The following is a 27,873-nucleotide window of genomic DNA, read 5'->3' as shown; positions in this document are numbered from 1 at the left end:
CTTAAAATACTAATCTGATTAAAAAATATATATGGACTAAAAAAACAGTTTAACATGTCCTCAATTTTTCAAGATCAGTATAAACTTGTATAACTGAAATCTTTTTGCTTGGCACTAATTGCACGTGTTAGTGTTAGAAAAATAGATATATGAAATATATTCATTCATACTTGATTTGAGACTAAATTAGAGTCACAGCTGGGACCCCAAACATCTTAAAAGATAAATTCTAACGTGACACGGATCTTGTGATCCCTAAAAACAAAATATCAAGTTAAGCGCTGGTTTTGCCTTCTTAGGTAAATTCATCTTTGGCCCAAAAAACAAAAACAAAAAAATAGCCTAATTCATAATAAAATCACACATTAAAAACATTAAAAGTTTTCTTATATCAGATTCTTTATTCTGGGAAGGAGGCAAACCCGTAAAGTTGATGCATATCCTAGTCAAAGTTCTTCCCATTTTCCCTTAGACTCTAGTAATAACTATAAAAAGGAAATACAAACAATCAAGGGAGAAGAATAGTGATGTTGTTGCACGAGGGCATCATATCCAACAACGCATGCACGAAATCCGCACTTTGTCTTAGCTTTATGAAATGATTGATGGACACCTTTACTCTGTATTCCAAACAACAAATTCCTATTTTTTCTCTCATATATTAAAACATCTCCACCGAAACTCCAAAGTACAACCTCAACAAAGGAGAGATCTTTATCAATATGTTAAGAGCAAACATATATTAGTATACTTGAATATTACATCTAAGCCAAAATCTCCATTCCTATCTATCGTATTCATCCTTGTTACCTCATATTGTCAATTAATCAAATTAATAGCTATAGACAATTTGTATTAGAAATGGCGAGATTGTCACAGATATTTCAATGAAGTTACACTCATAAGTTTATTCACGAAATCCATTTAAGACTAAGCTGAGGTAGGATCAGCTAGAAGGGTATACAGCTTCAATTTAAATATTGGTAAAAGGTTACATGCTTTTACAGCCCTATTGTAGAAAATTTTAAGGATAATTAACTCTCTTTTTTTCCTAAGAGGGTAATACAGACTGTTTTATATAGGACTAGTGGGAACTTAATATTTTTTTCAGCACTTTACGAATTAACTGGTTTATACAAGTATTATAAAGGGTGTGCAAGTCAAAAGAGTGGAAAAAGAGTCGTTACCTAAATGAAAAATAAAAAAGTAGCATGATTTACGATACGAGTGTGATTCAATTTGTTTGTATGTGGCATCTGGCTGGAAATCACCACAACCACGTCCTTTCCTGTTCCTGATGGATGCATTTCAGTACAAAAAGTCATTCCAAAATTCAATCATTTTCATCATGTAACAGTTCTCTCTCAGCTCTCTCTCTCTCTCTCTCTCTCTCTCTCTCTAGCTGCATCCTGTCCAACCAAATAATAATAATAATATAATCCTGAGTTCAGTGTAGAGTCACACCTTAGTCCTCGGGAGCGGCTGCAACAATGGACAATGTAGCACTGCTGCTGCTGATCCTTCTAATTCTAACAACTTCCACCTGCTCTGCAGCTTCAACCTGGCCTTCTCACTTTCAAGAGCTGAACGTGGAGGAAGCAATCGTAGGAACGAAGCTGAATCCGAAAGGAGGAGATGATTTGGAACTGGAAGAGGAAGAGGAAGAGGGAAAATGGAAGGTGAAGCTGGTTCACAGAGACAAGATAAGCAAGGCCCCTGACAAGGATCATCGAACGCGTTTCAACGCAAGAATGAAACGGGATGTGAAAAGGGTAGCCTCACTCCTTCGCCGCCTAAATAACGGTTACAGCTACGAATACAAAGAAGCGGGTTTCGGGTCGGATGTGGTGTCGGGTACGGAGCAAGGGAGTGGAGAGTATTTCGTGAGAATAGGAGTGGGTAGCCCTCCAACGTATCAGTACATGGTTATTGACTCAGGGAGTGACATTGTATGGGTCCAATGCCAACCCTGTACCCAATGTTACAACCAATCCGACCCGATATTCAACCCGGCTCACTCCGCTTCTTACGCCGCCCTTTCTTGCTCCTCCACCGTCTGCGACCAACTCGACGACGCCGCCTGCCGCCAAGGAAGCTGCGCCTACCAGGTCTCCTACGGCGACGGCTCCTACACCAAAGGGACACTTGCACTCGAAACCCTCACGTTGGGCCCAACGGTTATACGGAACACCGCCATAGGGTGCGGCCATTGGAATCAGGGGATGTTTGTTGGAGCGGCTGGCCTGTTGGGCCTCGGAGCTGGGCCCATGTCCTTCGTGGGCCAGCTAGGGGGCCAAACCGGTGGTGCCTTCGGGTACTGTTTACTCACTCGAGGCACCGGATCGTCCGGTTCCCTCCAATTCGGACGCCAAGCAATGCCCCTCGGAGCTGCATGGGTCCCACTCATTCGCAACTCCTTCTTTCCCAGTTTCTACTACGTTGCCCTTTCGGGTCTTGGAGTCGGAGGCTCGCGCCTGAACATATCCGAAGATGTTTTCCGAGTCACCGATTTAGGCGACGGAGGAGTTGTTATGGACACCGGCACTGCAGTTACTAGGGTTCCCACGCTGGCTTACAATGCTCTTCGTGATGCTTTTATCGCTCAGACCACAAACCTTCCCCTGGCATCCGGAGTATCCATTTTCGACACTTGCTATGATTTAAACGGGTTCGTTACGGTTCGGGTCCCCACCGTATCCTTTTATTTTTCCGGTGGGCAGATCCTGACCCTCCCCGCCAGAAACTTTTTAATTCCGGCAGATGACGTCGGAACTTTCTGTTTCGCATTTGCTCCTTCTCCTTCAGGCCTTTCCATCATGGGGAATATTCAGCAAGAAGGGATTCAGATTTCGGTTGATGGAGCCAATGGTTTTGTCGGATTTGGACCTAATGTTTGTTAAGTAATCAATGTACACCCACAATCTTAATTTTGCTAGTCTTAGACTCCCAATAATATCACCTGTTATATTTACATATGCCCCAGAAAATAACTAGTCTCGTGAATGTGACCGGTAAGGTAATTATCCTAGTTCTTTATGAGCTCCCTTTCCGTTAGCTGCTAAAAGCAATTTTGCCCACACTTGTTTAATTTATAATATTACTTGTCCATGCAAAGGTGCATCTAATTATGAGCCCCACTTTGAATGCAGTAAGATGTTCAATTTGTTCTTGTAAAGATTCCTCTCCCACTATGAATAAGGCGCTGCTAACGCTGTTGCATCATGAAGGAAAGGGAACCACCACCTTTGTGGACATGGGAAACCATCACTGGGGTTTCTGGTCTACCCTTGTTGATACCTAGGTTGGACAAAAGCAACCCTTGCTTTCTCCTCTTTTGAGATTGAGAAAAGCACTTTTGTTACTTTCCGGTTAATTATTACTTTATCAGCTACCACGAAATATGAACTTTGATAACAATTAATGTTAATTAAAAGTCCAATTCAGTTAAATAATAATAACTAGCAAGTTAAGAAAAGAAAAGAAATTAATTTGAGATGATTTCTACATTTCTCTCCAAACTCTTCGTATATGCTTCAAACTTTTTGTGCTACTTCCAAATTTGGTTTGGATAATGTTTTGCCACAACACTTCATCTTCTCAAGTACTGTGACAAACTTGCAATGTTCCAATCTTGCGTGGTACTACTATTAAATTCATACAGAAGAGATAATATATCCTTGTATCGGAAACTAGAAACACAAAAGCAACGCGACAGAGCTTGATATGATCCAATAAGGGAATGAAGACATAGAGTAAGAGGTAAAGAACTTAGAACCTCTGCTGTTGAGATGGAAGACCATTATTATAGTTTACATCACCCAGCAAAGCTCAAAAGAATGTGTGGTTAGCTTAAGTGGATGAAGGATGTTAAGAGTTCTGTGAAATTTAAAAGTGAAATTCACCTTACTTCGAGGGAAGAGGAAAACTTCCACAACCACAAGGGTTCTTACAAAATATTCTCCATTTTTTATTGATGATAAAAATGATATAAATACATAGAGGAAAGATACAAAAAATAGAGTAAATCCTAAAACAGCAACATGATCACTGGAGCAGAGAAAAATTAGGAAAATTAAATAAATCCTAACATAATCAATTCATCTCGTATTCCTTGAATTTCAGAGGGGCTTGACGGTTTCTAGGAGAATTTCTTCTCAGCTTTGGCTTGGCTTTTCCAATTGTATCCTCCAAATCACTTGGGTTGGGCTCTTGAAACATATTTGACTCTAATTTCTCCTCAACCTAATTATGGTCCATAACATCTTCTTCCCCCCTCACAAACACCTTGTCCTCAAGGTGTAATTTAGGATAAGCAGATTGAAGCTCCTTGAAATCTTCCCATGTGGCATCCTCTGAAAATAGACTATCCCATTGCACTAACACACGTTGTGGAGAATGATTATCCACTACCAAGATGGCCAAGGGCCAAATAATAGGCTGAGAAGTAGTGGTGGAAGGAGGTAACGAAAAAGAAGTTGTGCCAGTGAAAGGCTTCAACAAAGAAGCATGAAAAATAGGGTGAAGTTTAGCCTGAGGTGGTAGAGCCAGGCGAAATGCTACATCTCCAATGCACTCTATAATTTCAAAAGGCCCATAATAACGCTTAAAAAGTTTCTGAACTCGTGGTCCTGACAAAGAATGCTGACGGTAAGGGCGAAGTTTGACCATAACGTGACGTGATCACCAAGCTTGAACGGGGCAGGAACTTGCTTCTTGTCAGCAGCATGCTTCATCGCCTCCTGGGCCTTCAGCAACTTCGCTCGTAACTTGTTCAGAATTTTATTACGACAAGTCAATTTAGCATCAACAACTTTGAGCTTTGAGTTTCCCACACAGTAGCTAGGAACGGTAGGGGGAGGTTTGCCATACATAACTTCAAAAGGAGAAAGCCCGATGGATGAATGCATAGAGGTGTTATAACACTATTCTACCCATAAGAGAAACTTGCCCCACGAGGTTGATTTGCAATGAGCAAAGGACTGTAGATATTGTTGAAAGACTTTATTGAGGATTTCAGTTTGGCCATCACTTTGAGGATGGTAAGTCATGGACATCTTTAGCTTAGTGCCACTAAGACGAAACAATTCTTGCCAAAAACCACTCATGAAAATGGAATCTCTATCTGAGATAATGCTTTTCAGCATTCCATGCAACTTACAAACTATATTGGCAAATAAGTTAGCGACCATGAAAGCGGTATAGCTGGAAGGAAGCATACCAAAATGCCCCGCTTTGGAGAACCTATCAACAACCACTAGAATAGTAGTATGACCCTTGTAAGGTGGCAGCCCAACAATAAAATCAAGAGCAATGTCTTCCCATACGGCAGTAGGAATGGGAATGGGTTGCAAAAGACCATAAGGTGCATGATTTGAAGCCTTCATCTCTTGACAAGTAATGCAAGATTTCACATAAGCAGAGACCTTCTTTTTAATTCCAGGCCAATGAAAATTCTCATGGAGCCGCTGAAATGTTTTATGAAATCCAAAGTGACCTCCCAAAGGGCTGCTATGATACTCTTCAAGCAATAGAGACTTAAATGTAGTGTCGTCACCAATATATATTTTCCCTTTATATAAGAGCAAGCCATCTACAATGGAGAACCCTTCATAAGAAGTGGGATCAGCAAAAACGTCAGAGTATAATTGCTTCAATTAGTCATCATAATCATAAGAAGCCTTGAGCTTGTGAATAAACTCGTAATGAAGGACAGTAAGGGCGGCAAAGGAACCTTCATCAAATTAATGAGACAAAGCATCAGTAGTACAATTAGAGGAACCAGGTTTGTATTTAATCTCATAATCAAACCCCAATAGTTTGCACAATTAATGTTGCTGCTCCAGAGTTTGGATCACCTGTGTCATAAGCTCTTTTAAGCTTTTTTGATTTGTAAAGATGATAAACTTGCGCCCCCAATAAATAATGTCACCATTTTTTAACAGCTTCAATAATGACGTGTAATTCACGAACGTAAGTAGAAGCATTACGCATCCTATCACAAAATCTCTTGCTGTGAAAATAAATTGGGTGGCCCTGCTGAAGAAGTACAACACCTATGCCCTTTCCAGACGCATCAGTTTCTAATTGAAAAGGAATTTCAAAGTTAGGCAGGGCAAGAACAGGGGCTTCATTCATGGCTTTCTTCAAGTCCTCAAATGCTTGTTACTCCACCATAGTCCAACGAAAGGCATCCTTCTTCAACAAATCAGTCAGAGGTGAAGCAATGGCAACATATCTTTTTATAAAACGACGGTAGTACCTCGTCAAACCAAGGAACCCACGCAATTGTTTCACACTGCGAGGAACTGGCCACTCTTGCATTGCCGCAATCTTGTCATTCTCTGGTTCAACACCCTGTTCTGTAATGATATGACCTAGACAGGCAACACTAGTTTGTGCAAAAACGCACTTGGATCTTTTCAGAAAGAATTGGTTATCCAATAAACATTGAAAAACAAGTCGTAAATGGCCCACATGTTCCTGTTAAATCTTGCTGTAAACTAAGATATCATCAAAGAAAACAATAAGAAACTTACGAAGATAAGGGTAAAACAACTCATTCATAGTGCTCTGAAAAGTCGAAAGAGCATTGCATAAACCAAATGGCATTATAGTAAATTCATAGTGGCCTTCATGAGTACGAAAGGCAATCTTGTAAGACTCACCTGGATACATCCGGATCTGGTGATAACCGGAGCGAAGATCTAGCTTAGAAAACCACTTAGCACCAAACAATTCATTAAGAAGTTCGTCCACTGTAGGGATTGGGAAGCGGTCCTTGCTCGTGACTGCATTAAACGCGCGATAATCCACACAAAATCGCCATGTCCCGTCTTTTTTGCGCATAAGCAGTGCTGGGAAAGAGAAAGGGCTCAAACTCTTCTGGATGACACCAGAATGTAACATTTCTTCGACCTGCTTCTCAATCTCCTACTTCTGAAACTGAGGGTAGTGATACGGTCGCACATTGACAGGATTAGTTCCTTCCAACAGAGGAATTTTGTAATTGGTGGGTCGTGGGGGAGGAAGCTTCTCTGGTACATCAAAAATAGTGAAATAACGATGAACGAGGGCCTTAATTTCTAGGAGAGGAGATTCGATTTTGCCATCCTCAAAAGATGAAGGTTGGGCCTGAATGTGATAGTATTCACTGATTGAATCAGTGGCTTGAAGCCGTTTAAGTTGTTGAGGTGAAATTTCATGGGCTTTGGGTCTTGGAATTCCTTGGAGTTGCACTACCAGGCCCTCTTTTTTGAACCTCATAATTAACTTATCAAAATCAGTAAGTACTGGGCCTAGACTTCTCAGCCACTACACCCCCAAAACCAAATCCGCATCGATTATGGGCAAGACAAAGAGGTCTTCATTGAACAAGTGAGGCCCAATGTGGATTTGCACCTCTTTACACCACTTAGAGCATTGTAACTCCTCCCTATTACCAACTTGAACAGAGAAACTTTGGGTTGGGGTAGTGTTGAGATTTAAAAACTTCACCAATCATTCTTGCAAAAAATTATGTGTACTCTCACTATCTATCAAAATGGACATTTGGGCTTTGCCAATCTGGCCCAATACACGCAGAGTTTGGGGAACCAAATGGCCCATGAGGGCGTGGAGGCTAATCTGGGCTGGGGAGGAATCGGGTTGGTTTTTCGGTTCGAGTATGGGTGGATTCAAGTCAGATAATAACTCTTGAAACTCATCATTGGCCATTGATGGAGGTTCTGGAGCTAGGAGTACCATATACTGACGTTTGCAGTGATGACCCCAGACATACTTATGATCGCAGTAATAGCACAAGCCCTTTTCACGTCTGGCCTGGAGTTCTTTGGTAGTCATGGTCTTGAGGATCGAAGAGTGGTTGGAAGTAGCAAAGCTGGTTGAGTGAGATTGGGAGGAAGGGTTTGTGTTTTGGTTTGAGGTGGTTTTCTGTGGTGTGTTAAGGATGGAGGCCGAGGTGTAGGATTTGTAAGGCTTGGACTGTGTTAGGGGTTTGGTTTTCGGTTAAGTGTCTTCGAATTTGTCCTCGTAAATCTTGGCCAAATCAATAGCATCAATAAGTGTGGTCGGTTGACGAGAGCGTACCTCACGCTGCAACTCAGGTTGAAGCCTCGAGATGAAGTAGCTAAGGTAGAAACTCGCAAGAAGATCAGTGACCCGATTAGCAAGAGCCTCAAACTGTTGCTGGTACTCACGAATCAAAAAAGTTTAGGTGAGTTTAATCAACGCACCAGCAGGATCCTCAAATCATGACGAGGCAAAGCGAGATTGAATCGCCTTGAGCAGAGCATCCCAATCCTTGATCTGATCATTCGCCACCATCCATTGATACCAGCTAAGAGCTTCCCCCTCCATGTAAAAGCTAGTAATGCGTGTTCTTTCAGCTGTTGGTGTTTCGTGGTACTCAAAATACTGAGTGATCTTGAAGATCCACCCCAAGGGTTTGTTGCCATCAAAACAAGGTATCTCCAGTTTCATATAGTGCTTGGATCTATGCGTAGAAGAAGGGGAACCAGGAGAGGGCAAATTTTCTAGCTTGCTTTCCAAGAGTGCAAATTTGTCCTCCAAACGCAAGTGCTTGCGTTGCAAGGTAAAATGGTTCTCAATCAGCTTAAAAATCTAAGGATTATTGGAAGAAACAAAAGAAGACGACATAGTTTTCTCTCAATGAAAGCACCAATGTTAAGACTTCTATGGAATTTAAAAGTGAAATCCACCTTACTTCGAGGGAAGGAGAAAACCTCCACAACCACAAGGGTTCTCACAAAATATTCTCTATTTTTTATTGATGATGAAGATGATATAAATACATAGAGGAATGAAACAAAAAATAGAGTAAATCCTAAAACAACAACATGATTACTTGAGCAGAGAAAAATTAGGAAAATCAAGTAAATCCCAACAGAATCAATTCATCTTGTATTCCTTGAATTTCAGAAGGGCTTGACAATTTCTAGGAGGATTTCTTCTCAGCTTTGGCTTGGCTTTTCCAATTGTATCCTCCAAATCACTTGGGTTGGGCTCTTGAAACATATTTGGCTTTAATTCCTCCTCAATCCAATTATGGTCTATAACAAAAGACTATGCAGTCACTAAAGAGGGACGTAAAAGGAATGGTGGAAGATACTAGAGTCTGTTTGTTAGCCTCTTCTATTATTAGATATGCTATTTTCAATTCCTGCATGTTTGTTATTTTTATTGTTATCAAACTATATATGTATTTAGACTTTTTTGTGGAATGTGAAGAGAATGACCACTCCTACCTTTTCTCTCCAACTTTCCCTATTCCTTCTCTGAATTCTTCTTTCTCTTAACTCTTTCCCAATTCTGAGATCTAATATTTGGTGCTTTCATTGAGAGATGGGAGGACCATTGATGAATCCACATTTTACTAAATTTTTATACATCATTTATTACTTTTTATAGAAAAGAATAGACTTAGATAGTGTAAATAAGATGAATATTCCAATTAGGCTAAACAATATAGGTTTCTTAATTTTTGGTTAATTTAAATTAATTTAGATAGTTTATTTTACATGTTTTGATCATTTGAATAATGTGGCAGGAATCCCCAAGCTTATTTTGAAGAATTATTGGATTTTGAGAATTTGAGGTAAAGTTAACTACTTTCAAGATTAATAGTAACCACTACAACAAGCTACTTCCAGCAAAGGGACCAAAGTGATTACTTTCAAAGCTAAAAGTGACGACTACAGCAGCCCAGAATCCACTAAGCCTGCGCGTGGCTACTATGAAAGTTCATAGTAGTCACTCCAGAGCATGCAGAATTGAAGATGCTGCACGTAGCTACTATCAAAGTTCATAGTAGTCACTCCAGAGAGCCCAAAACGTACCAGTGTTGCGCGTGTCTACTATCAAAGTTGATAGTGGATACTACAGAAAGGCAAAAACCAACTAATGCTGCGCGTGTCAACTATGAAAGAATGAAAGTAATTACTTTGGAGGGCGCTAGCCTTAGTATAAATAGATTTTTGACAAATTAGGGTAGAGAGCTCTTACACTTTTCGTACCTTTTTCTCTTCTTTACTAAATTTAGGACATTTTCCAGAGCTTAGGGCAACCTTGGGTGACAGCCAAGGGTCCAACCTAGGGTTTGGTTTCTCATTTCTCTTACTTTTACATTAATGCAAATGAGTTTTCTGCATTTTCAAACTGTGTTTTTTACCCCTATTTCCATGGAGGGCTAAATTTTTGTGTAATCCTTAGTGAGTTCACATAGATTCTTGAGTTTCTTGATTTTAATGATAATATAACTCCTTTCTTTTCATGAATTACTTCTTCCTTACCTCTTGAATTGAATTAATGGTGAATAAGGGAGACATTGCTTAATTAACCCTAATTTGTTTTAAGGAGATTCTAAACTAGAGATTGCTTAATCCTAGGTTTAATTCTAAGGTTGCGTAATCTTGGGATGAGGGATTAGAGCCTAACAAGTTGCGTAATTTTGTTGGGACCATAAGGTTGATTTTCGCTTGTTAAATTAACCTAATTCATGGGAAAGAGGATGAGTGTTAAATATTGAGTGGAATGAGGATAGAATCTATGTGGGTGAACTAAGGATTGCTGCTTTCTATTGTTTGAATTAATTAAACTTGTTTGCTTGCTGCTCCTTATATTGTTTTGAAACCACAAAACCCCCCATTTTAATTGCTTGTTCAATTAATGCCTTCAACATGTTTAATGAAGATTAATAGCCAATGTTCAGGGGAGACAATCTAGGGTAACCCTAGTACTACATTAATTTGTTTAAATTTTGATGATGATTTGCGACAAATCTTTTAAACACCTCAAGGAAAAAGCAATCATCAACCATCTCGCTCTGAAGATACGACTACCATGGAGATGCTTGTTTCCGCCATTAAAGCTCTCACCACCAAGCTTGATGCATTAGAGATCAAGGTCTCCGAACCTAAGCATAATTCCAATCTACATATCGATGATTCTAACTACTCATTGCGCTTACCCACAACCATTAAACTGGACATTCCTTGCTTTGATGGAAACGACTTGTTGGGGTGGTGGTTCAAAGTGAATCAATTCTTCGATTTCCACCGAACGTCATATAAACAACGCCTACGGATAGCCTCCTTCTACATGGAAGGTGAAGCGTTGAGTTGGTATCAGTGGCTACACATTAATGATCAACTCACAACATGGCCAGAATTTTTATGAGATTTAGAACTCCAATTTGTGCCACCAGACTTCGAGGATCCCTAAGGTGCTTTGTTCAAGTTGATTCAGACGAAACAGTTCGTGATTACTAGGCACAACTCAAAACCTTTGCCAATAGGGTTCATGGTCTATCAGCGCCATTCTACTTAAGTTGCTTGCTCTCTAGCTTAAGCCAAAAATCAGAAGAGAGGTGGTTCCATTCAAGCTGGACTCTCTAGCTGTAGCAATCAGTCTTACCAAATTGCAAGAAGAAAAGGTCTTAGTGGGCAAAACCAGATCAGGTGTGTCTTCTATTACCACTGTGGCTGCCCCCCAAAGTCTGCTAACCTCGTCGACGATGGTGACCACAGTGGCCCTTCTACCCACACCGACAAACACCAAACCTCTTCTGCTAACCTCTAATAAACCACAAAATTTTCTAAATACAAACCAGATTCGTAAGTTTACCTCAGCGGATCTACAAGCTAGAAGGGAAAAAGGATTCTGTTGCTATTTTGACAAGCATTATGTACGAGGGCATCGATGTAAGACAATTCCATCTTCTTTTGTCAGCTCCAAAAATTCTATCTCCTGATGACAAACTCAATTGTTTGTTGGATACATACGAGCAAGGATCCGGAAACTAACCCAACTCTTGACTCAGACCCACCAGAAGCCCAGATCAGTATCCACTCTTTAACAGGCCACACCACCCTACAATGTTGCGGATCTAAGGGTTGAATGAGAAGTCACGGGTCAACATTTTGGTTGATAGTGGGAGCACCTACAACTTTGTTCAAGATAAAGTTGCCAAGTTTTTGGGCTTGCCACTACAGTGGACCTAACCCTTCTTAGTATTGGTGGGAAATGGGAAGGAACTACACTGCCAGACTCTTTGTCCAAATGTGGGCCTCAAAATTGATTTTCATCTGTTCTAGGTAGATCTCTTTGTCATACTCCTGAGTAGTGCCGATTTAGTTTTAGGAATTCATTGGCTTAAATCTCTGGGACCTATTTTGACTAATTATGAAGCTTTAACCATGAAATTCATTAAGAATAGAAAGGTGGTGCAGTTAAAAGGCCAAGCTAAGCCCAAAAACGCTGAAGCCACTGTAGCTCAATTTAAACGCTTAGTCGCAACTAATGCAATAGCTGAAATTTTTTATTTACAAGTTCTCCTATCCTCATCGGCTATCCAACCCGAACAACAAGCCCACCATAAAACCATAGCTGCCCTCCTAGATTAGTTTGAATCTCTTCCAAGGATTTAACGCTGTGAATGTCCGGCCTTATCGGTATCCCCATTTTCAGAAGAAAGAGATAGAGAATTTAATTAAAGAGATGATGGATTCAGGTCTTATCCAATGCAGTTGTAGTGCATTTTTTTCCGTTTTACTTGTCTATAAAAAAGACGCGAGTTGGAGATTTTTGATGATTGCTGGGCATTGAACACCATCACCAATAGAGACATATTTCCAATTCATTCCATTGATGAGTTAATTAATGAATTGCATGGTACTAAGTGGTTTAGCAAGCTGGATTTGTATTCTGGTTATCACTAGATATGAATGAAGGACGAGGATGTTCACAAAATGGCATTTAGAACACATGAAGGGCATTATGAGTTCTTGGTAATGCCTTTCAACTTGACTAACGCTCTTGCTACATTTCAAGCCACTATGAATATGTTGTTTCAACCCTTTTTGTGTCGGTTTGTCTTTGTTTTTTTTACGATATCCTCGTTTATAGCAGGACCTTAGATGATTATGTGCAACATTTAAAACTGTATTTTAGTACTTGTTGGCTAATCAATTTTACTTAAAAAAATTCAAGTGTACAATTGCGCAAGTTCTATAGAGTACCTTGGTCACATCGTGTCTAGAAAGGGAGTTGGGCTGGATCCTAAAAAGATCAAGGCTATGACAAAATGGCTGATACCTACTACCATCAAGCAACTCCGGGGGTTCCTACCTTCTTGGCTGCAAGTTTTTAATCTATACGAATCAAAGGAGTTTAAGAGAACTCATGATTCAGGTTATTCAAACTCCGAAGCAGCAGTATTACCTTTCCAAACTATTGGGGTATCGTTACGAGATCATCTACAAATTAGGAATAGCAAACAGAGCAGCAAATGCGTTATCACGTGTATTCGATTCTGGAGTTTAGTTCTTTGGTATGACAATACCTCACTTGGAAATCTTTTAAAAAAATCCAGGAATTATACAAAACTGATCCAAAACTCATTCAATTACTTCAACAAGTTCAAAGTAAGCCTGAGGATTATTCTGATTACTAACAGGTACATGGTATATTACTTTACTGAGGTAAAATTTTTCTTCTAGCTTAGAGTTCAAGCAGCTTTTACTTGAGGAATTTCATGCTACACTGATTAGAGGACATGCTGGGGGTCTTAAAGACTTATGGGAGGACATTTGAAAATTTTTATTGGGTCGGTATGAAAGCAAATGTTACTACCTTTATTTTCAAATGTTTGACTTGTCAACAGATCAAAGTACCCACTCATTCACCTTATGGGTTTTTGCAACCACTACTAATTTCATTTGAAGTTTTAGAAGATGTCTCCACGAATTTCATCATAAGACTTCTTTCATTCCAAAATCACACAGTGATTTTAGTGGTCGTAGACCAATTTTTGAAGGCGGCACATTTTGGTATATTGCGTTCATCCTTTACTGCTACACAAGTAGCTCAATTGTTTGTTGTCATGGTGTGCAAATTACATGGCATGCCCAAGAGTATACTCTCGGATCATGACCCAATTTTCATGAGCCATTTTTAAAGTGAGTTGTTCAAGCTTAGTGGAACCAAGTTGCGTATGACAACCGCATCACCCTCAAGGTGACAGGAAAACTAAGTTAGTGACCCGAATTCTTCAACAATATTTACGGTCCTTTGTTCACCACTAACCTGCAGCTTGGGGCAAGTATTTACATTGGGCAGAGTGGCATTATAACTCAACATTTCAGACTTCTACTGGAATAAGCCCCGTACCAAGCTGTCTATGGTAAATTGCCTCCCTTAATTCCTCAATATATTACAGGTAACAGTCAATTAGAAGCTGTGGAATCTAAATTGACTATTCGAGAAAATATCTTGGCTAAGCTCCAGAGCAATTTGCTTAAGGCCCAAGATACTATGAAGCATTATGTTGACTAGCACCGTACTTCTCATCCTTTTAAGGTTGGAGATCAAGTTTTGGTTTGCCTATGACCGTATAGACAAGTTTCTGCTGCTGGGAGACGTCATCAAAAGCTTGCCAAAAGGTTCTATGGACCTTTTTCAATAGTTAAGGGTATCGATGATGTTGCTTTTGAGTTGGACTTACCTAAGGAGTCCAAAATTCATCCTGTATTTCATGTTTTCAAACTCAAACCTTTCCATGGAGATTTTGCACATAAGGAATTGATTTTGCCACCTTCTACTGCAATTGACAATCAGCCTAAAGTTCTTCCAATGGCTATTGTGGCTATTAAAACACGGGGTGATCCTCCTCAAGAGTGGGTTTTAGTGTAATGGCATGGATTATTCCCTAAAGATTCCAGTTGGAAACTCTTAGACAACTTGCTACAAGAATTTCCTGAACTGCACTTTGAGGACAAGGTGTTTGTCCATCGGAAAGGGAATGATATGATCCAACAAGGGAATGAAGACCTAGAGCAAGAGGTAGAGGACTTGGAACCCCTGCTGTTGAGATGGAAGACCACTATCATAGTTTACACCACCCAGCAAGGCCCAAAAGAATGTGTGGTCAGCCCAAGTGGATGAAAGACTATGCAGTCACTAAAGAGAGACATAAAAGGAATGGTGGAAGACACTAGAGTCTATTTTTTAGCATCTGATATTATTAGATATGCTATTTTCAATTCCCGCACATTTGTTATTTTTGTTGTTATCAAACTATATATGTATTTGGGCTTTTCTATGGAATGTGAAGAGAATCACCACTTATACTTTTTCTCTCTAACTTTCCCTATTCCTTCTCTATATTCTTCTTTCTCTAAACTCTTTCCCAATTCTGAGATCTAACAAAGGCCAAGTGGCTGGGACACATTGAATTTGGATACATTCAATTTGAAGAGAGAAACAAAAACTATTTTTGTCAGTTTTTCCTTTTATTTTAACTTGTTAATTATTTTTTAATTAAAATCACGTAGAATAATTTAAATGAGTTGGACTTATAATCTATAATCTATTGTTATCGATTGATGAAATTTATGCACTCAAGAAAAAAAAATTATTAAGGGTATGTTTATTTCCTATTTTTAAAAGAGTTTTCTTTTTCTAAAAACTAAAAATATGTGTATATTTTTACTTTTTGAAAAAGAGAAAACTCTTTTAAAAATAGGAAACAAACATGCTCTTAATACTCGAGAATGGTTTGCATTTTAGAGGTTTCAGTGTTTCACATCAATTTTTAAGTGTTCAAGATTATTTTAGAATTTTTAATAAAATATATGTCTAAATAATTTTCTAAAGCTTGTTGAATTTTGATGATATGTAGGCTTGTTGATTACTAGCTATCTTGTATTTTTGAAATAATTTTGGAAGATAATTTAGTAGTTCTATGTTGTTATAAATATATAATGATTGTAACGATATTGAAAGAATTGGTTCGTTGACCTTCTCATTCTAAATGGTGTATCGTATATACAAAGAAATCATGCTATAATTTAGGCTACAAGTTCGTTGATTAAATCACCAAAAGATATACATAAAAAATACATCTGCTAAATAAAGAATGATTCACATATTCTAATACACCCCTGTAGTCGAAACGGGTGGCAAACAAACGTTGAGGCTATCTCAAAAATCATCAAATAGTAGCAGCGAAAGTCCCTTAGTGAATATATTAGCAATCTGATAATGTGAGGGATATGAAGAACACAACCTGTCCACAAGAGACTATTTCACGTACAAAATGTATATCCATTTCAATATGTTTTGTGCATTGATATTGAACTGGGTTGCCTGAAAGATATATTACATTGACATTGTTGCAATGAACCAAAGTATCTTTTACAAAGGGACAATGGAGCTCCAAGAGTAAGTTCTGAATCCAACAAGACTCAGATACGACGTTAGCGACGCCATAGCACTCAGCTTCAACATTGAATATGGGCATACGTGCCGTGTGTAAAAGTGAAATATTGTGATGTGACTAAGATTATGAGTGAATGTGTTTATTGACGTGCCATTAATTAATGATAGATAATATTGAATGGTTGAAAGTGTGTGGGAATGACATGTTGATGTTGAATATGATTGTGTTTGAATGTGTTGGAAAACTATGAATGGTTCAACAATACACTGGGGTGTGAAAGATGGGGGCGGTAGAAATACCTTGGGGAAGAGAGGGTGGTGGTGACACTAACAGTGAGCGTGGGTGCACCACTAACCACACACTCTCCTCTTGACTTGACCTCTGACTAACACCTTTACTAAGGAGCCCATGACCGCGCACGTTGTATCTGTGAGGTAGGAGTTATCCAGCGACTATTCATGGTGTTAACTGAGTAAGTCCCTGAGGTTAAGGGCATCAAGAATCTGTGATTACAGTGCCACAGTGAGCGTGTCTAGCGTGCAGTTAGCACACGTGGGTGCCGTATGATGAATGTTTGATGGTGCAGTGAGCGCACCTGTTTGTGATTGAGAATGAAATGATGGAATTAATGCCTTGTACTTGTTGATGCATGATTTAAAATATGTGAGAAAGTGTGTGGAATGGGCAAGGTGAGACTTTATACTTGTTTATGTGTGTGATAGTGTAGAGTACTTATCCTTACATTTATTTTTCAGGTGACCAAGACAATCAGCACCAAACTTAGTGAAAGGATGGATGAAACTGCTATAGGGCTTAGAAAATTATTTTCTTTGAAAACTCTGATGTAATTGAACTAGTCTTATAGTAATGACTTGATATAAATTGTAATCCATTCTTTTTTTGTAACACTTTAGTGAACCATGTATTAGGAACTGTTTGAATAAATTTTTTTATTATTCCCAACTTTTGTAAAATTTATTTATTTGAAAAATTAAATTAAGGTGTTATACTCTCTGAAGTGAACACTTCGAATGCTGAAAGTGGTAACGTTCAGCTGTTTATGGTGTGCATATTAACTTTGAGCGTTTGAAGTGTTAATGCACATACCTTTATGAAGAATTAAGCTTGTGCGTGATAACTCTGAGCACTTGAAGTGTTAACGCGCAACTTCCTTGTATTTTTGTTGTTGGAGTGTTCACTTTGAACACTCAAAGTGTTAATGCGCAAGGTCTTCTTGAATTTTCATCTCTGAAGTGTTCACTTGCACTACATTGTTGCTAAAAACACTCCAGAGATGTCACTTTATATGCCTAGAGTGATAACTTTCAAACTACATTAATTGATTCTTCACTCTTTTAAGTCCAATTCTTCCACTTTCTTCATTTAATTCTCAACCTCATAACTTCCGGTTCAGATTTTCTACACAAATTCAATCTATTTAGCAGACTTATATTAAAATTGAGATCAAATCTAAAACATTAAACTATTTAAAAGACTTTAAACATAAATGAAATTTTTTTATGAGATTTTCAGTTTTATTAATCACTTTACTACTTATTAACTACTAAAAACTAAGCTAAAATACTAGTAAAATATGGATTTATCAATAAGAAAATGGAATAGACTTAAGATTCTGTGGCAATAGTAAAAGTCCATAAAAAATTCGTATAATCATCAAGAAACGAAACATAAAAGTGATGCCCACCAGAGCTAAGAGTAGGTGAAGACCAAAGATCACTATGCACAATGTCAAATGGCAAAGTAGTGTATGACACAAAATCATAAAAAGGTAATTTAACTTGCTTTTCAAGAGGACAAGATGGACAAAAAAATCATCCCAAAACTTATTGCAATCAATAAAATTGTTTTGACGAAGAAAGCTTAAAACATTAGCTCCCGAATGTCTTAAGCAACTCTACTATAATTCAGGAGATAAAATTGCAAAAGTGGATGGGGTACTGGATGTGCCAATGGTGGACCTTGTGGTAAGTGGATATAGGTCACTTAGACTATTACATCTTATTAAATGCATCCCAGTTTGAAAATCCTTCACAGAAAACTCAAAGGGGTCAAATTCAACAAAGACATCATTGTCAACAGTAAATTTTCTCACAGAGAGAAGATTTTTAATAAGCTTGGGGTGCATGTAAAACATTATTTAAAGATAACGAAGGATGGGGAAGGGTAACAATGCATGTCCACAACCAAGAATTGGAATAGTATGGCCACTACCAACAATAATATTATGATTTGTGCTCATATTTAAATAAGACGCGAGATTACCTTTGTTGGTGGTCATATGCGATGCGGCCCCGATATCCATATACCATTGGTCATCCGGTGGAGTAAGAGATAAGGTATGCATTGTAGGATTAATATTACTTGGAACAGCAAAAGGTGCCAAAGCCATGTGGGCTTGCTGAGGTCGAGGCCCAAGGAAGCTAGGTGGCCGGGTAGAAGTACTCTGCCTTTGCCAATGACTTGTGGTGGGGTATAGACATGGGGGAGTGGCCCATGGTTGCAATGGTCCAACCCAAGGAGGAGAGTAAAGCCACGACTATTGTGGGAAATATGGTGGAGGTGCTCTTTGCCATATGTGCTACTGTTGTTAGTGATGTGAACTACCACTACCAGTATGACCACCTCCCTTTCCTTTTCCTTTGCCACGGTGATTACTGCCACCACCACCCTTGCCACCACAACTATTGTTTTTTGCGGAGGTTTGGCAATGATGAATGGTACCACTTGTATTTTTTGCGTTAGTAACTATGAAGGCAAAAGTTTCTGGGGGATTAACAATCTTTTTTTCCCTTGCCATTTCCTCCAAAAAAAAGCATAGAACGGGCTTTGTAGAAGGGAGGAAGGATTTGAGAACCAACTAAAGCATAAGCTTTAGTTAAATTGACAACAAGTTGAAGAACTAACCAATCATTGGAAACGGGCGAGCCGATATTAGATAATTGATCAACAAGGGATTTGAGATATTGACAATAGGAGGATACATAATCAAAATGTACCATATTAACATTGGAAAAATCTTGCTCTAATTAAAAAGCCCTAGAATTCTTATTGTCAGAGAAGATGTCGATCAACCGATTTCAGGCAGAGGTGGTAGTTGAATCCATTCAAGAATGGTGTGAAGCAAATCTTTATATATTGTGCCATCCATTGCAAGACCACGGCGTCGACACGAGACCATAATTCTAGATCGGTTGTTTTGAGAGAGGAAACCACTTTTTCCTTTTTGTGGGATGAAGGAAGATGTGGTCGAGGACTTGGTAAGCCCTAGGATGGATTTTGTGGGATGAAACTGTTGATGTTGGATACCACAAGAGCGGGATAGGGAAGAGAAGAAGGGGGAGATTTGGGTGGGTCTAAAGACACGACGATGGAACAAATATGGGAAAAAGTAGCAACTAGGGTGAGAGGAGGAAGAGGGTTCCAAACCTAAAGCTGCTGATACCATGAAAGAATTGGTTTGTGACATTCTCATTCCATATGATGTATCACATATACAAAGAAATCACGCTATAATTTAGGCTAAAAGATCGTTTATCAAATCACCAAAATATATTCATAAAAAATACATGTGCTAAATAAAGAATGATTTATATATTCTAATAGATATATTTTTATAATTATAATTTATATTATTTATCACGTATTATTGTTTACAAATTATTTATTTGAGAAAAGAAGTCTTAAAATTATTTCTTGATCATATAAAAAATTATTGTGATATGTAATTTGTAAAGTGTGAAGTAACTATTTTAGTTCTATTTAATGATATTTAATTACAAGATGTATACATCGAGATTTTTATTGTTGAAAATAAATTTAGTATGTGCATGAGAATGACTTTCTATAACATAAATACTTTTGAGAGAAGCTATATTAGAACTATGTAACTATGATATGTTTAACTATACTCTAAGATTAGAAAACTATTCATTAAGTGGAGCTAACAATGCATAAAAAAGGTTATTGATAAGGTGGAGTTGCTCCGTTAAGATTAATCTCGATATAATGTACGTAAGAAAACGACGATTTAATAAATAAAGTTATCCTTAAAAAAGAAATTACCTTTAAAAAAATAAGATTATTCATAAAATAGAGTTATCTTGGACTTTGATTCTCTCCCAAGTGATGATTATAATATTATATTGACATTTACTTTTACAATGTTTGAAGAAATTATTTTTATTTAATTTTTATATATACAATTTATTATGGTACTTATGATTAAAATGATATTTTTATTTATTAATGTAAATTTAATAACTTGTAATCGACTAAAGTTTTAAAAGAGTATTTAGAATAATTTTTAAAAAATGATGTTTTAATATTAAGTTCTATAATTATAAACTATTTATGTATTATTTATTTACTTTCTTGTTTATTATGATTATTTTGCTTTCATTGAGTATATTGAATCTATGCAATTCATCTTTATGTTAGTTTATTATTTTAATAATCAAATAACAAAATTACATATTTCTAGAAACTTTAATTCATTACAGTAGAATATTCATTAATGGATCTCTAATGTTAGATAGCTTTATTTCTTTTTACTTTTGTTATAATTTGAACTTTTTGTTACCATTAAAAAAATTAGGTATTATATTACTTATGTAATTGATATTTTAGTATTAATATTATAAAAATATTGAATTCTATTTATTGTGGTTGAATTATAAATTCATTTAAATATGTTTTTATATTTTGAAATGACAAAATTACTGTAAAAAATTTTAACAAAATTTTGGCAAAATCATCATATTATCTATTTAAAAAAGTTGTTTAATGTGTTAGTTTTTAAATACACTTATAAGATTAAGCGTTAGTTTTAAGTAATTTAGCTTATGTGCTAATCGATAATTACATACTTAGTTTTTTGATCATGACAAAAAATTATTCTCTTAATATAAATACGACATATATATTTTTAAAATGTTATATAAAAAACAATTCATTTTTTTTGTCTGTTATAAAAGTTCACACACGATGTTCAGCTAAAATTGATTCGTAGTTTTACTAGCAAAAAATTGTTTCGTAGTTTCGTTGATATTCACAAAGAGTAATTGATACTTTTTAAAAGTATTAATTAGTTTATATATTATAATTTTTCAAAAGTATTAATTCCAGTAAATTTTAGGTTTTTTTAAATTACAAAAATATGATAATTTTTATGCAAGAGTATAAATTTAAAGATAGAACAATGAAAAGTTAAATAGTCTAGAAATTTGTTAATAACAATATTTAAAAGCTATATAAAAAAATTTAAAAAGTCAAAATTTTGATAATTTTTCAAAAATATTTTTTTTATATTTTTATAAATTTTTAAAACACTATATTTAGTAATTTTTCTTCTATTCTTATAAAAAAATTAAAACGGTCTTATCTATTTTAAGAAATCAAATACATTTATTCAATTAAAGATATTGATTAGTTGCATTATTATTATTATTTTCAGATGGAACAGTGAAGCTTGAGAAGATAGAAGTGGAAGATGACCTGGTGTGGGTGGAGTAAGTTGTGTAAGTATATGGGCTCCAGCTGCTGCGTGACAGTGGTGGTGTGATCAAGATTAGAATTAGCATGCTCTTACGCCACCTTCCAATAAACTCGAAGCTGTTGCTGCACACCAATACTCGCCTCTTGTCTAGTACCAGTGCTTCTGCCACAGACACAATCACAATCACACCTACAATTTTGAAAGAATGCAATTCCTTAGCCCATGCAAAAGTGTTGCATCAGCAAAGCATCGTGCAAGGTCTTATCCAGTTTATGACCAACCTCATAGGCACATACATAGCATGCAATTGTACTGCAACTGCAATTTTGCTTCTAGAGCGGATTCCCCCATCCGAATCGTCTGTTTTCTGGTGGAATCAACTGATAAGGCGCGCCGTTCATCTGGGAATCCCTCATGATGTGTTTACTCTCTACCGTCGAATGAAAGCACTTGGGTGGACCCCTGACCATTACACCTTCCCTTTTGTTTTCAAAGCTTGTGCTGATCTTCCCTCTTTATCTCTCGGTGCTTCCCTCCATGCTGCCATTTCTCGATCTGGGTTTGCTTCCAATGTATTCGTTTGTAATGCCGTTGTTGCCATGTATGGGAAGTGCGGTGCTCTCCCTCACGCACACAACATGTTTGATGAATTGTGTCGCAGAGGCATTCAGGACTTGGTTTCTTGGAATTCTGTTGTGTCTGCTACTATGTGGGCTTCCGATGCCACTACTGCTCTTGCGTTGTTTCGTAAAATGACTAACGTGCATTGGATATCCCCAGACGTTGTCAGCCTCGTTAATATTCTTCCAGCTTGTGCTTCCCTTTCTGCCTCATTGCATGGCAAGCAGGTTCATGGTTTTGCCATTAGAAGTGGGTTAGTGGATGATGTTTTCGTGGGGAATGCTATGGTGGATATGTATGCTAAGTGTGGAAAGATGGAGGAAGCAAATAAGGTTTTTCAGAGGATGAAGTTTAAGGATGTTGTTTCTTGGAATGCCATGGTCGCTGGCTATTCTCAAGCTGGCAGATTGGGACTTGCTCTTTCTTTGATTGAGAAGATGCAGGAGGGAATCATTAAGTTAGATGTTGTGACATGGACTGCTGTTATAGCGGGGTATGCGCAGAGAGGGCAAGGTTGTGAAGCTCTGGATGTGTTTAGGCAGATGTGCAACTGTGGTTCTCGCCCGAATGTAGTCACTCTCATCTCTGTACTTTCAGCATGTGCATCTGTTGGAGCCTTGCTTCATGGGAAAGAAACTCATTGTCATGCCATCAAATTTATTCTCAACTTAGATGGACACTATCCGGGGGATGACGATCTGATGGTGATTAATGGTCTAATTGACATGTATGCTAAGTGCCAAAGCACAGAAGTGGCTCGCATGATGTTTGATTCAGTATCTCCAAAAGAAAGGGACGTGGTTACCTGGACTGTAATGATTGGCGGATATGCCCAGCATGGTGATGCCAACCATGCCCTACAACTTTTCTCCGAAATGTTCAAAATGGATAACTCTATAAAGCCTAATGATTTTACCATATCGTGTGCCCTTATGGCTTGTGCTCGTTTGGCAGCATTGAGGTTTGGTAGGCAAATTCATGCTTATGTGTTGCGCAATCATTATGATTCTATTGTTCGATTTGTGGCTAATTGTCTCATAGACATGTATTCCAAATCTGGAGATGTAGATACAGCTCAAATTGTTTTTGACAACATGCCAGAGAGAAATGCTGTCTCTTGGACGTCTTTAATGACAGGCTATGGCATGCATGGCCGTGGTGAAGATGCTCTCCGGGTTTTTGATGAGATGAGGAAAGTGCCTCTAGTGCCTGATGGCATAACCTTTCTTGTTGTGCTTTATGCTTGTAGTCATGCCGGAATGGTGGATCATGGAATTGATTTCTTTTATAGAATGAGCAAGGATTTTGGGGTGGATCCTGGAGCAGAGCATTATGCTTGCATGGTTGATCTTTTGGGTCGTGCTGGTCGTTTAGATGAAGCTATGAAGCTTATTAATGGAATGCCCGTGGAACCGACCCCAGTAGTGTGGGTGGCGTTGCTTAGTGCTTGTCGGACACATTCGAATGTGGAACTTGGGGAATTTGCTGCGAACCGCTTGACCAAATTGGAGTCCGGGAATGATGGGTCATATACATTGCTTTCAAACATATATGCTAATGCCAAACGCTGGAAAGATGTGGCAAAGATTAGATATTTGATGAAACATACTGGAATCAAGAAAAGACCCGGTTGCAGCTGGATCCAAGGAAGGAAAGGCGTTGTAACCTTCTTTGTGGGAGATAGATCTCACTCACTATCTCCGCAAATATATGACAAACTTGCGGACTTGATTCAACGCATTAAAGCTATTGGGTATGTTCCTCAGACAAGTTTTGCTCTTCATGATGTAGATGATGAAGAAAAAGGTGACATGCTCTCTGAACATAGTGAGAAGTTGGCTCTTGCCTATGGCATCCTAACATTATCTCCAGGAGCACCTATTCGAATAACCAAGAATTTACGCATCTGTGGTGATTGCCACAGTGCCATTACCTTCATATCTAAGATTATTGAGCATGAGATCATACTAAGAGATTCAAGTCGCTTCCATCATTTCAAAAACGGATCCTGCTCATGCCAAGGGTACTGGTGACAATGGAATCAACAGATTCCATTTAATTTATGACATTTTTTATATGAGAGAGGTAAGGTAACTATCTTATTTTACTACTATATTAGAAGTTTAAAGTTATCCTTATAATTGGAACCTTGTTTTAAGATATTAAAAAATTATAATCAGGTGACTAATTCCTTCATACCTTCTACTTCATATTTATAATTATTATTGGGTTATACATCATGCTTTATATTCCTTTCTCTTATAATCCATTTCTTTTCGCCCTTATTTTATGTGGGCTTTTTGTTAGAAGACTCAGACCAAGTTAGCTATTGTTACGCATCTAAAAGGAATTCGGATTCTCTTCCGTTTTGGTATGAACATAACAATCCAGTCAATATTCGCTTAAGTGCATTTAAGCATGAATTCCCATGACGGAATTTGAAGCTCGCCTATGTGAGACGAAAATGCCATAAGCTATTGCTTAGTGAGTTCAAACAGTATTATTAATCTTAAGTAAAATTGAGACAGATTAATGGTTGAGAATCCTATGTTTAGCTTAAGTGAAATTCAATTTGCCTAGGCGAATGTTCAAATTATTTAAGCAGGGTAACCTCAAGTAAAAACCGAATCGTTTAAGCGAATTATGAAAAAAATAAAATAAAAAAATTCACAAACCAGCAGAAATATACAACAGTCAAGATAGCATATTCGAACTACAGAATTATGCAGAAAAAGTCACAAACCAGCAGAAAAGGTTACGGTGGCGCTCATCAATATGCACAGATGCAGTCTATCAAGCAAAAATTAAAATGAATGGGGTATCATATTTAATTTATGGTATTATTATCTAAACGTGTTTATACTATCTGTCATTTGTCAATTGCATGGCCATATATATCTTTTTTAATTTTATTGTTCAGTTTGTTTTCCGAATCTTATATTGTGGAAAAGCCTGCTGTTGTCAAGAAGTCAGCAGAGAACATGCTCAATTATGTCTTTAGCCTACGCCCTAGCATACCCAAGCATCCTCGCTTTGCATCATCACTTTTCCATTTTAGGCTGCGTCTCACTACTTTTTTTCTTTGTTTTTTCTTCGTTTTCTTTGTTTTTTCGTCGTCCATTTTTTTTTATACTTTAGCTCATTCTCTGTGATTCCAGAAATATTCTTTCCATTTTTTCTTGTCATATATTTTTTGTAGGAAATGTATAGTTTAACTAAGTATAAATTTAAACTCAAATAATTTCCTAAAACTTTGTTAGATATTGATAATGTTCAGATTTGTTGATCATTAGCTATTTTGCAATTTTCAAATAATTTTGACAAGTAATTAGTGGTTCTCTATCGTTATAAGTAGATAATAATTATAATGATATATTTTAATTATTATTCTATGTTATTATTGCTTAAACTTATTTGCTTTGTGAAACAAGTCTTAATTTTAAAATGAACAAGTATTAGGGACAATGATTCCTTCATTCAACGTATCTTGGATCATAACCTTAATTTGTTGCTTTTGATTATAGAGTTATCTGTCTCACTTTAATAGGGCTAGCACCATGTATTAAATGAATAGAATGATTTTGAGACCTTCTAAGAGGTAAATCAATTGGAATTGCAAAAATTTTCCTGAGTGTGAAGCAACACAACTAGCTTAGGTTTCATGTTCAAAATCGTAATATATCTTTACATAAAATAAATATTAAAATAAAGTCTTAATAAAATTGAAAAGATTTATGAAGTTAAAAATTAAAGGATCATATTTTTTCTTCCCCTACTTTTAAAATTTGCATCTAAAAGTATTTTTTTTTTAACTGAACAGGCAAACAATTATAAGATAGTTAAGAAAAAAAAAAAGTATAGAAAATCCTACTCCTGCATTGGGGTATTATTTTCTTTCATATAAATAAATAAGAAGAAATAATGAAATAAACAAGGTAAAAATATTAGAGAAATATGACTTAGATTAGTCATAATTTTGTAAAAAATTTAAATGCAAGACTACTAAACCTTAAATTTAATTTAGATTTAAATGATATTTTTACTCTTATATTTAAAACTCACAACTGTAAGTTAGTCTCTATACTAACAATTTATAAATAAATTCTTATATATACATTTATTTTTGATTTAGTCTCCACTATTATATTTAAATTAAACGACATTAAATAAGAAAATAATTAAATAAAAAATAAATGTACATATAGAAATTAATTTATGAATTTCTTAGATATAAAGAATAAAAATACTATTTAAATATTTTAGAAATTATTATAAGACATTGAGTCATTTTATGCCACTCGCCCTTACACTTATATCTTTAAGCACATAGTTGTTGCTTATGTAGATGCTTGAGTCGTCTTATGCCACTCGCTCCTAGTTAGATTTAGCATGAAAAAAATCAACAAATACAAATTTATAAGAGAACTAAGGTTTTGATTAATTATCATTGGACAATGACAATTTATGTCATGCTTATTATTTCATTACATGATGTATGTGTACTCACGGAAGTTGCTGTTTCAAATGCCAAAATTGCTAAAAATTGTTCCATGAGATTTAGGAGAGTGTAACTCAAATAATGAAGATGAGAGTTGCTCAAAAAATAGAGTTGGGCTTTTGCAAGGCAATTCATGACAATTTTCTAACTTGATTTCAATGATGACATAAGAGGCATTCTTGGTAATGGAAACATTAGTTATTGTATTTTTAGAATAGAGACTAAATAAAAAAATAAATATATGTATTTATAAATTTTTAACATGTAAAGATCAATTTATAAATACGAGTCTAAGTAAAGAGAAAAAAATATAATTTAAATCAAATTTATTTAACATTATTTAGTTTAAATATAATGAGAAAAATTAAATAAAAAATAAATATACATATATAAACACTGATGTATAATTTTTTTGCATGTAAAAAGTAATATAAAAATATAAATTAAATATAAGAACAAAAATATTATTTTAACCTTTAATTATAATTACAAGAAAAAATTAAACATTTTCATAAAACGAATCATAATCCTCGGAGAATTTACCTTTGAATCACATTAATTCCAAATTCTTTTTAAGTTGCACTTTTTTTTTTTTTAAATTGAATTCATCATCTTGTGCTTATTGAATAACCCCAAGGCTGTAGCCCATCCTATATACCCGAAAACAAAGATAACTAAAGAAACAACAACAATGAAACTATTTTTCACGGGATACATTATATAAAAATATCAACCACCATATAAAGACATAGTATATGTTTGGTTAGGTACATGTAAAATTGGTTTTGAGTCAACTTGATTGTTAGGATCACCATATAAAGACATAGTATGTGTTTGGTTAGGGGAATGTAAAATTAGTTTTGAATCAACTTGATTGTTAGGACCAGAGTACCAGAATAATAACATACAACTAAAATAAGAGATGAAAAATAAGAGCTATAAAAAGGAGATAATAAAAATAATATAAAAAAAATATTTTTTAGAAGAAAAATTACACCATTCTTC

General features: G+C 36.5%; 2 protein-coding genes across 2 annotated transcripts; both read left to right on the top strand.

Annotated features, from left to right (window-relative positions):
* Positions 1–1,116: 1,116 nt before the first annotated feature.
* On the top strand, positions 1,117–4,908 carry LOC113869278 (protein ASPARTIC PROTEASE IN GUARD CELL 2-like). Its single transcript, XM_027505521.1, has one exon. The coding sequence runs from the start codon at positions 1,491–1,493 to the stop codon at positions 2,898–2,900; it is 1,410 nt and encodes a 469-aa protein (XP_027361322.1). The 5' UTR covers positions 1,117–1,490; the 3' UTR covers positions 2,901–4,908.
* Positions 4,909–21,692: 16,784 nt separating this feature from the next.
* On the top strand, positions 21,693–25,007 carry LOC113868607 (pentatricopeptide repeat-containing protein At5g16860). Its single transcript, XM_027504349.1, has one exon. It carries the CDS (start codon positions 21,833–21,835, stop codon positions 24,401–24,403), a length of 2,571 nt encoding a protein of 856 aa, XP_027360150.1. The 5' UTR covers positions 21,693–21,832; the 3' UTR covers positions 24,404–25,007.
* The last annotated feature ends 2,866 nt before the right edge of the window (positions 25,008–27,873 follow it).

The sequence above is a fragment of the Abrus precatorius genome, unplaced genomic scaffold (assembly GCF_003935025.1).
Source record: "Abrus precatorius isolate BTA unplaced genomic scaffold, Abrus_2018 Scaffold6, whole genome shotgun sequence".
In the NCBI taxonomy this organism is placed as follows: Eukaryota; Viridiplantae; Streptophyta; class Magnoliopsida; order Fabales; family Fabaceae; genus Abrus; species Abrus precatorius.
The sequence above is the reverse complement of the archived record's forward strand: the minus strand, read 5'-3'. Positions and strand labels throughout refer to the sequence as shown.